The sequence below is a fragment of the Gossypium hirsutum genome, chromosome A05 (assembly GCF_007990345.1).
Source record: "Gossypium hirsutum isolate 1008001.06 chromosome A05, Gossypium_hirsutum_v2.1, whole genome shotgun sequence".
Classification (NCBI taxonomy): Eukaryota; Viridiplantae; Streptophyta; class Magnoliopsida; order Malvales; family Malvaceae; genus Gossypium; species Gossypium hirsutum.
The window spans coordinates 8,223,969-8,236,019 of record NC_053428.1 but is presented as its reverse complement, the minus strand read 5'-3'; the positions used below and the strand labels follow the sequence as shown (position 1 = coordinate 8,236,019).

The 12,051-nt window shown below is 30.1% G+C and overlaps 1 protein-coding gene across 1 annotated transcript; it reads right to left on the bottom strand.

The window, feature by feature from the left end:
- Nucleotides 1–58: 58 nt before the first annotated feature.
- On the bottom strand, nucleotides 59–1,220 carry LOC107959393 (RING-H2 finger protein ATL57). The gene has a single exon (XM_016895452.2). The coding sequence runs from the start codon at nucleotides 1,015–1,017 to the stop codon at nucleotides 262–264; it is 756 nt and encodes a 251-aa protein (XP_016750941.1). The 5' UTR covers nucleotides 1,018–1,220; the 3' UTR covers nucleotides 59–261.
- Nucleotides 1,221–12,051: the final 10,831 nt, after the last annotated feature.

Here is a 12,051-nt window from a genome sequence, read left to right as displayed (position 1 = left end):
AAGTTAATCAAGAAAAATTAGTTTGCTTTCTTTTAAGTCTAAACAAGATTCTCTAAACTTGACGCAAAATCGCCCTCTCCACTTAATAACAAATTATTAACAACAACAATAAATATAACAATCTCGAAGCCTTCGATTTTCGTTGATTTATTTTTGTCCCATGATTTTCCTTGAAACTTGTGCAAGGGAATAATTTAAAAAAAATTATGTTTATTAACATCTACTGCGTGTCAGTCACATTGGTACTTGTAGCTGTAGGTATCAAAAACTCAATGTTAGCGGCAACGTGGCGCGTTGCTTCAAACTTGAACAGCTACTTGCTCTCCTAATCTTTGATACTGGTTCCATCACCATACACGTTTCACTGATCTCAACCGCAGGTGACTGATCAACTGTCTCCTGCAGATCACCCAATTCACTGCTACCGCCGTCGCCGCCGACGTTCGTGATCTCCAACAACCGGGTCCCTCTACAAACGGGACAGGAGACATGGGAAGCTAGCCACGTGTCAATGCATTCGACGTGGAAAACATGTTCGCAATGCGGTATCGTTTTAAGACATTGATTCTCTTCAAACTCGCTCAGACAAATGGGGCAATCTATCTGATACTTGGCATTCCCACGGTAAGAATATACGGGCAATGACCGAATGGTCGTCGGGTCAAGTCCTTTGCGTGAAGCCGAGACAAGATGAAAATCAGAGGGGAATGGAAATGGGTCATGGGGGCCACCACGGTAACGTCTTCTACGAGATAGATGGGCCGATGGGTCTTCCGAGAAACGACGAATGAAGATAGATAAAAAGCCCATGAAGAAGAGCACAGTGAGGAGAACGACGCAAGTGAGAGCCATGGCGGAATCAAAAGGAGGGTTGTAGGGAGGTGACTTTTTAGATGAGGACGGCGGAGATGAGGTGGCGTTAGTGGTGTTGGGGAAGTGGAGGGGTGGAAATGAGGTGGTGGAGGAGGAGTAAGGAGAGTCATAGTAGAGGAAGAGTTTCCGGTTGTAGGGTTTCATTTGAAGTTGAGGAAACAGAAAAAAGGGTAAGATAAATTATTATACAAGGAACTATGGAGATAAATTATTATAAAATGTATAGAATTATAGATAACGGGGATAAGGTGGACGGTCGGAATCATCCATACTGAAGTTGATGTAACAATAATAGTAATAAAACTAATAAAATTAAATGTCCTGTCAGAATTAAATTTTTTTTTTAAAATTCTACACTGCCTTTAAAGGAATAATAAGATTATCAATATATTAAATTATTTAGCATAAAATTACTTTGCAAAATATAAAATTTTTGTGTTTAATTGATGAAATTTAAAATTATTTAAAAGCACAATTTATAAAATTATTTTTATTGCAAAATTTATTTTTAACAAATTTAATTCTTTTAATGTTTTTAATTTTTATAAAATTATAATAAATAATAAAATTGTTGTTTTTTTATTACAGATTTATATATATTAATAAATAGATATATGATATTGAAATAAATTTATAAATCATAATAATAATTCAAGAAAATAAAAAATAATCATTAAAAAAATATAAAAATTAATAATTTATTTTAATTTATATATATTAATAAATATAAGATGTTGAAATAAATTTATAAAACAAGCTTGGAAGTTTAGATGCCGACATGTTTTGTTAAAATAAGATTATTTAGAAGCGTTGCACCATATTAATGGGAACTTGATAATTAATCAATCGGGATCATGTTTCAAAAAATTAAATTAAATTTCTTGAGATTGTAAGAAATATATTTTGATTTCATCATGAGTGTTGAATTTAGGCAACAAATGTATTGTACCCGTATATACTATAAAGGTAAAAATGGTAGCGTCTATCCCTATCCCTCTACTATTAAAATAATATTTTTTTAATTGTTTAGTGTTAAAATAAGAGTGGTGTCGCCTATACATCACCCTCTACCCATCTAAATGTACCATTTTAGTACATAATTGTTTCAAAGTACTATTTTGATAAATTTTTTATTATATTTTTTTTGGTAAAAAGACCCATCACTATGGAGAAACTCCCTCCCACCCTACACTATTCCATTATCCAAAATGAGTAACAAATTAGGTTGCCATAAAAGTTTTGGGACAAACAAACAACTATTTTATTAACTTTAATTCTGAGATTTATTTGTAAAAATATTATTTTTTTATTTTTAATTACGCTAATATTTCAATTTTTGATATTTTTAAATAACTCTTTAATACTATATTAAGGTTAGACTTAAGATACTTATTTTATACATATACATAGGAGGGGAGGCGTACGATACCAGCACTTCTTTTTCTCAATTCAATTTTTGCTTTGCTGTTCATTTCTGTCTTTTTCTTTTTTTTGCCTGCGCAATACTGCGCTTTGCTCTTTTCTTTTCTTTTTATTTTAATTAATCATTGTTGAAACCCCCATTAAATATATTTATTTTCATGAGTAATTAATTTTTTTATCTAATTTTAGGTCGATAAATAATCTGATAGAGAGTCGTGAGATATGAACATGTACTTAAAAATTTTCATTCTTGTATTAGTTATTTCTTTGATTTAAAAAATTCAAGTAAAAAAGAGTTTGTTGATTCAGTGTTGAAAAATATATAATTAGAAGTATTAAGTCAATCGTCTATTGTATTATATTGACGTGTCTAATAAAGTAGTTAATTAGATTTCGTAAAGAGAAATTGCAATTAGATCTAAACTACCTGTGTGGTTGAGGTTATGGATTCGAGTTAGATCCATTTAGTTCAGCCAGTTACTTAAAAATTACCTATTTTCACTGTTATTTCAACTTCAATTACTTCTGTTATTTTTATTTTTATTAAATTTAAATATTTCTTTTATGCATTGTGAAAATCTAAACATGCAACTTAATTAAAGCGAAACGACAATTTTAAATATATTTAAATTTTTGTAAGATCGATCTTATTCTTTATACTACTATTTATTTATCATTTAGGCATAGTAATGTTATTTTTGGTAGAATCCGCATCCATCATCTAGGCTTTCCCAAACTCAAACTTTAACACAACCTCACATACGAGTAACTTCATTGGCTAGTAGAAGTGGTCTTCACAATTAACGTAAATACATCTTAACTGCTACTATGAACGGAGACAAGAGTTGAAAATATCCACTGGCAAAACAACAATCTGAGGCTTCCTGGAAATCCACTTACTCACAAACGGACAAGTACTGGAACCTAAATATCTAGACTGCAATTCCATTTCCATCCTACAACTGCTATTACCAATTTGTATGTTAATTACATTAACAACAAAGTAAATTCTTCCGATTTAGGTAAAATAGTTAATGTGATAGCTTTCCTGCTTGCTGCTGCTTTTTTATCTTTAGTTGTTAGCATAGTTGATTGGTTCTTCTTCCAAAACATTGGAGGGAAGCCTTATTGCTTGCTTCTTTAGCCAATTGGAACTTCAACTGAACTCTACACTCTCTCGGATTCTTTTTGTCTTTGCTTAACCTTTCTACAGAAGTTTCAGTCTGCAACTGCATTGTCTTACCACGTTATTCCTCGGGAATTGAAAATCCAATTCAAAACTCAATAAAGAGATTTAAAAGCCCACTGCTCTTTACACATGGCTGCAGAATTACATTTCACACTGTCCAGTTTTCTTTATCTGTTTTGCTTAGTGGAAATTCATTTAATCACAAAAGGGACTAAAGGGTCTCGATTGCACCCTTCATCTCAACTTTTATGTGCCCAGCAAGTGATGTTATCCTAAATTATTATTTCAGCTGCTGAAGATGAAGCTCTGCTAAACTTTGCTCAATCTATCGTCTTCTCTTTTATAAATCTTTGAAGGCCACCTCCCCTTTTAATTTAGGTAGCTTCAATTACAAAAAGTGCGATTCTATAATGGTGCTAAGAAATGAAAATAAAACTTTTCAATGTAATAATCATGGATTCAATTAAAAGAAGATGTAAACAAAGTTTAGAGTTAGAAGTTTCTCTTTTTTGATACATTACAAATTGGGGATTTCATTGTTAAAGCTTCAACTCTAGACATCAAGTTATCAATATAAAATTTTAATCACTTACTTTTTAAGTTGCGGAAGATATATAGAGTTGAATTTTGATTAACATAGAAAAATAAATTGAGTGAAAAGAATGTCAGAACGACATTCCAATACCAAATCAACAAATATTTAAAAATAAAAAATAAAATGTTAAAGACAGTTCAGTATTTTACGTGGCAATGAATGAATGACTTGATATATGGAGATTATTAGAAGAATGTGTAGGCATGCATGTGCCAAAGTCAAAAAATCGTAAAAGGAATAACTAATGCAATATATCCGACATACAACATGCACGGTTCCATGTCAATTACTAAAATTTAAACTTAGAGTGACACCAGGGAAATAAAAAAATAAAAAAATAAATACTGACAGGAAACAAAAAAGAAAAACACAGGGAAGATACATTACTTGGCATTTTGAAAGATTGCAAACATGAAACAGTCTTAACCCAAACTCCCCTCCTATCAATACAAATAGAAAGATGTCTAAAATATTCAGAATCCTAGGCGTTGAGAATCTATGTTCCAACAAATAGAAAGGGAAAAAATAGGATCTTTTAGAGCCAAAATTGGGAGTATTAAAATGGATTCACATGGTTGGCTTGGTTCTCTCTTCCAATGAAGCGTGAGTGCTAGATTTCTTGCCATTCTATAGCACTGACCCCAGAAAATCGAACCCAAAGTGGCCCGAGGTTAAATGCTATTTTCTAGCAGTGGCAGCTATACTCTTGTCCTTTTTTGTCTATTCTTTGTGCTCTTTGACACCATTTCCTCGCAATTTTGGATAAAGTTCACTTTTACGGAAAAAATTGAATAGAAAGAAATTCTGGGTTTAGTCATATGTTTCATAAGGTTCATTTTAAAGATGATATTCGATGAGATTATATTTGTGTAATTATTAGTGTCCTCTTATCTTTGTGAACAAATTTGAAAAGGGAGGATTATTACGAGACACGTAAAGGAAGGCCACACCACATGCTCCTGCTCTCAATTTGCCTAAACAAAATCGCAACTCAACTGCGTACTGTCTAGGATTTAAAATGATGTCTTCACATTAATTTGTCCTAAAGACTAAAAGTTATTTTAACTTTCGGTAACAAAATTTACACAAACAAATTGATAATGTGGGCAAATCACACCCATAATATTGACAGAAAGTGGGCATAAAAGATGGTAAAACTGCTTGTCCTTATTAGGTTTTGTGCTACCCTATAGCTTTTCCCTATCATATAGTAACCTAAATACGAAAAATTACTCCATAATACTAAATTTATTATACTTAGGGTGATGATACGTATTTCTTACAAGTCTAAACAATATTAAGACACAAATTATACCATCATGTCCAAGTTATAAGTTTTATGTAGGAGGTGAAATAAAATTATAAATTGGGTCAAAATTGAAAATTTTATTTAAATAAAGCTTAGATTAAATAATAAATTTTTAGTAGGAAATGATTTTTTTTTCAAATAACTAAAAGATTCTAGTCATCATTATATTAAAAATGAATGCCACATCTATATGTAATATAGAACCAGCTCATTAGAAAGCCATTATAAGAGTAAAAGTGACTATAAAGAAAATGAATAGGGTCAAATTGTCTTTTTACTTTATTATTTTTTATTCAATATATCTAATTAAATATTCCTAAGCATTTATAAGATTAATTTTACATTAAGTTTGAATAGACAAATTTAACATTATTAGTATATTATAATGATGATGATTAATAAATCTCTTTGGTATTATATACAATTAGATATACCTACACATTTGTAATGTTTTACATTGTTATATTTAACTTTTTTTTAGTACACATGGATAATTTAGACAATTTTAATATAAAATAATAAAGTAAGTGAGGTTTAATATTCATTCAAAAAATGTAGAGTCTTTAAATAATAACGCCCCCTTACTCGAGACCGTCGCCGGAGTCGAGCACGAGGCATTACTAAACTTATTTGAGCACTTAAACAAATTCGGACAAGCTGTCCAATTGCGTCATAGTTGCTTAAAAATTTATATCTCGAGTTCCGAAACTCGGAATCAAATTCCGTAAATTTTTCCTTAAACTAGACTCATATATCTATTTTTTTCTAGAATTTTTGGTCAGGCCAATTAGTACAGTTTATTAGTTAAAGTCTCCCCTGTTTTAGGGTTCGACTGCTCTGACCTCTGTGTATTACGAACCAGATATCTCCCTGTACAGAGTTTCAATAACTATGCCGTTTGTTTCTAATAAAACTAGACTCAATAAGGAATCTGTACATATAAAGCATAACTTCTAATTATCTTTGTACAATTTATGGTGAATTTCCAAAGTCAGAACAGGGGATCCAGAAATCGCTCTGGCCCTGTTTCAGAAAAATTTAAACTTCTCATAAAATATAACTCATATACCTGTTTTGTTCCATCCATATGAAAATAGACTAATAATTCTTCAATTATATATTTTATTCATCATCTAATTGTATCTCTACTATTTTTAATGATTTTTCAAACTCACATTTGAATCTATTTTATGGTAAATTTTGCCTATTTCATGGTTTCCATGGATTAGCTAGCAATTTAGCATACATAACACCAAATATGATCATGATTAGCCATTCCAATGGCTAATCATTACCAAGCATTTCCATACCACTCAATATCCATATCATAAGACCATATATACAAAATGATTATAATGCTATACATGTCATACTCAAAATATACAAGCCATTATGCCAAGATGGTATACGGATAGTGTGAGTGGGCCTCCGACCGTTCCCGATTTCCGAGCTGGCTTGTCAAAACTATAAGGAATGAAAAGGAGGGAGTAAGCATAAATGCTTAGTAAGTCCATATGAAATTAATAAGCAATTACCAACATGCTTTTAAGATAAAACACCACAATTGTACAATTATACATACTCAGCTTAAACTGTTTTATCGAGATACATTTACTAAATAATTTATTTCTGGAGCTACGAAACTTCAAATTAAGTTCTGTTAATTTTCGTTGAAACTAGATTCATATACCTTTCTCCCATAAAATTTCCAGAATTTTTGGTTTAGCCATTTAGTACAGTTTATTCATTAAAGTTTCCTCTGTTTCGCTGTCCAACAGTTCTGATCTCTCTTCACTAAAAATTATTTATCTCATAATTCGGGACTTGGATGATGTTCCCGTCTATCCCTCTTGAAAATAGACTCGATAAGGATTTTAAATATATAAATTAAAACTCATAATTATTTTTTTTACAATTTCTAATGATTTTCTAAAGTCAGAATAGGGGATCTCGAAGTCATTCAAACTCTGTCTCACAACAATTAAATATCTTATAACATAAAATCCAATTGCATGCACCGTTTCCTCTATATGAAACTAGACTCATCAGGATTTAATCTCATATTTTATTCAGCCCTTAACTCAATTTCCACAATTTATGGTGAATTTCAAAAGATACACTACTGCAGTAACCCAAAACTGCCAAGGCCATATTTATCCATTCACCACTATTATTCACTAAATACATACAATATCATTTCATCCATCATGGTAAGAACACATAATTATGCTTCATAAGCATAGATCCATAATCTCAATGTCATCAAGTATCAAGAACTTATTCCAAATCGTGTCATTTTCATAGTATTCACCAATTCTTAATCTTTTCGGGCCATTTTACATTTTCGTTCATAATCAAATTAGGGAACGATTATGGAATTGAGTACCTCATTATCACAATGACATAGTAAAACTATGGTCTTGCACATAGTCACATATCACATACCGGGGCCATAGCCCAGCCATGGTCTTACACGGATCACATATCACACTGATGCCATATCCCAGATATGGTCTTATACAGTAGCACATATCACACCGATGCCATATCCCGGATATGGTCTTATACGGAAGCACATATCACATTTCTCCGAAGCCGTAGCCCAGCTATGGTCTTATACGAAAATCACATTTCACATGCTGCCATGGTCCAACCATGGTCTTTTCCGTCAATTCGTCTTAGCCACTGAATGAAAGTACTCAAGTCCGTTGTTCCATTTAATTTGTACTTTTATTCAAATATCATTTTACAATTATCACAGTTTAATGACATTTTATATGCAATAATATACTATATCATTCATGAAATTTTCATTTCAAAACATTAAATTACACATTGCATTATTAAAAATCATATGAACTTACCTCGATATAAAATATTAGCAATCGAGCCTATTCCTCGTAAACTTTATTTTTCCCTCGATCACGATTTGAATCTCGTTTCTCTTGATCTATAATATAAATTATTTCTACTCATTAGCATTTATTTGATTTCTATCTCACTTCACAATTTATGCTGTTCAAATTTCAAAATTGCACTTTTACCCTAAAATTTACAGTTTTTACAATTTAGTCCCTGCTCAATTCATCCATCAATTGAACTAATTTTTTTCTCAATTAACACTTTTATTTTATCATTATAAACTAATTCACAACCTTTGATATTTTGAATTTCAACATCAACATCTAATTCACAACTTTTTCACAATTAGGTCCTAAATACCATTTTCTATCAAAATGACTTAATAAAACAACCTTAATATGAAATTTGAACTTAAATTTCATAACAATTCATCATATACTGCCCTTACTCAGCCAGGGTAACTTCCAATTTCACCCACCAAATCAAAAACTAATGAATTAGATGATTGGACGTAATTGCAAAAGTCTTAAAAATACAAAAAATATAAGAAAAGGGCAAGAAATAGACTCACATGCAGTGAAATTGTGCAAAACCAGCTTAAAAGCTCTCTCCCATGGCTGTCTGGCCGAAATTATGAGAAGAATGGCCTAGAAATCTCTTTCAATTTCAATTTATTTGTTTAATTTTGTAAAATTTACCATTTTACCCTTAGCTCACCTGATTCCAGATTTTTTTTCTTGCTTATGCCGCCTCATCCTTTCCCTTTTGGCTAATTTTCCTTTTAAGTCCTCCCTCATTTAACACTTGAGCTATTTAATCATTTTATCAAGTTTTGTACATTTTTCAATTTAGTCATTTTTAATTAATTGACTATCCAAACGTTAAAATTTTCTAACGAAACTTTAATACTAACTTATTTACACTCCATAAACATTTTTAAAAATATTTATGGCTCGAATTATGCATTGAGGTCTTGATACCTCGTTTTAGACCCAATTTACTTATTAAATTCTTTTCTCTCTCTTTTTTTTAACACAAAATTCACTAATTCAAAATTCTTCTAAATTCACACTTGACTCATAATTATTAGTTTATTAAATTTTCAAACATACTTGTCGGATTTAGTGATCTCAAATCACTATTCCGATATCACTGAAATTTGGGCCGTTACATTACATATATGACCCCCATTTTTAATTCTACAACTTCCTTTTACCTCATTTTTCTTCATTTATGTTTGCAAATTTGAAGGGTCGATGTACTCATTAAATTCAAACCCTATCAATAATCAGCTTTTGATTGTCTTTCCTATTAGTTTAAGATCAAGGCTAATTAAGCATGCTCTCTTAATAATTGATTTAAATTATTTTCTTGCTTATAGGTTTGGGAAGCAACATTTTTTATTTTTTAAATTAAGTTGATTTATGATTGGAATTACTTGCTGCAATATTTTTTCTATTTAATATTATAACTCTTTATTTTTCATTAATACTTTTGGTTATTGATTTTTTTTCTATAAATACTTATTATTAAGATATCAATACATGTGAAAAACGAGAATATTGTTTTTTCATTAAATATTATTTTCTCAATATTATATCCAATCAAAAATTACTTTATTATAAGAAGGATGAGAATGAGTTTGGAGATTTTTATTTTATTTTTCATTTTTTATTAAATTCTTTTGAAGCAAATAAAGATAAATTTAGTATTTTTTTTTTAAATTTAATGATTGTGTTTTAAAAATTTCTTTTATAGCGAATTAAGTTATTTTCATTTACCAAAGTTAATTATATTTGTTTGTTTTAAAATTTTAAAATTTTATGATAAATTAAATTAAATTATTTATGTGAGAATCTCTTACATGAGTGGATTGTGTAATTTTTAGTGTATAAAAAATAGAAAAAGTTAGGAAGTAGATGGCTATATTTGGTAAGTGATATAATAAGAGTGATGAAAATTACATCACCTTTTGCTATATCTATGTGCCTAATTAGACTGGTCAAGAACTCTTTATATCTTTAATTAAACAATATTTAGAATTAGAATTATTTGGTTAAAAATAAAAAAAAAGAGAGTTAGTATATAACATTTCTCATAATTAAGCAATTTGTTTTAATATACTCTTTAATGTATAAATGTATAGAATCAGAGTCAAGCAGGCTAAATGTTAAAAAAGAAAAAGTTATATTATTTTAACAGGATCCATCACATAATTCCCTGTCAAACTTAGATTCAATAATTATTTATGATTTAAGAAATATCTTTTTTTTTATCATTAAGAACTTTAATTATTGCTCCAAGTATTTAAAAATAAAGAAAATTTTACTAAATTTGATCCAAAAATAATCAACCTTTGTTTTAGATTTTAAAATAATCTGTCTTTAATTTTCATTTATCCATCCCTACTGGAATAGAATGATGCAAGTACATAAAAACAGCTAATACCATTCAGTGATGGAATAAAATGTAGGCATGAATGAATAAAGGCTGACAACTTTGAAAACTTTGACATCAATATATTTCTTTTATAATTTCAACAAATTAATAGTGCAGCTAATTCACAACCTTTTTTTTCCCTTGTTTAGTTGAACCTATCTTTCATCTTCATATCCAATTTTTGATGAACAAAATGAAGGGCAAATTATTTAGTAAGAAACTAAATTCGACATCGCATTAATTAATTTACATGGTGATAATCTAGATTTAATGCTAATTAATTTTGAATAATAATAAATAAATAAATAAGGTAATTAAAATGATCAAGCACTCCTACATCTCCTCCTCTTGATATCGGGAGAGGCATCAACTGTAAGTGGGTGAGAGTTAGAGCGAAAGAACGACTCTACCTCTTCTCTTCTTGTAGTTTCAAAGAAGTGCAACTCAGATAACTTCCTCTTGTGGACCATACTTACTCTCACTTTCTTCTTTGGCGTCGGCGGGCAGCTTTGGATGGTGGGTATTTTGTGATCACTCGAAGTTGGCGTTTTGCACTCTTCTTTTTCTTCTTCTTCAATACCTTCCCTCCATGCCAACCCTCCTTCTTTAACTACATCTTTTTCAAGCCTTTCTTTTTGTTGTTGTTCTTCAAGTTTTTGCAGACTTTCTTGAAGAATAGTTTCATGGTGATCCTTGGACATGGAGGTGAAGGTAGACCGTATAGCTAAAGATAGGTGATTGGGCCGAGAGAATTTTTGAAATTTGTAGCCCCTAGTTTCTTTCTTATCTTTTTGAAATTGCATATATAAATATATTATATATGTGTGTGTGTGTTGTGTAATGTCTACTCAGATTCGGCACCTTCATTTCTTTGTATTTTATTTTTCACGCTTTATATACCCTTTCTTCCACGTTATTTCTACCTTTGGAATTAACCATTGAAGCTTCTTTCTAATCACGACAAGGCTGTGATCTTATTGTAATGAATGTTCACTAAAAGTTACTGCGAAGAAAGGGAAACTTTACACCATTATATTCATAGCTCATATCCCAAAAGAGGAATGGTAACAAATTGACAGTAATTAAACATCAACTTCCTTTGCTACTTTCCTCTCACATACCATACATTAATACTTGATTTTGATAACGCAAATCTGAGAACCAATGTTGTGTGTATAAATCAATATCCAAAGATATACGAATTTGGAGTTAATTTAATTTATTTATGCTGAAAATTATTATTATATTATTATTATTATTATTAACTTTTGCAAAATAACATCCGTAGATTTTGAACGAATTCTATAATTTTAATTTATTTGTAAATTACTGAATTGATTTTATATGAACATAGGATGAGAA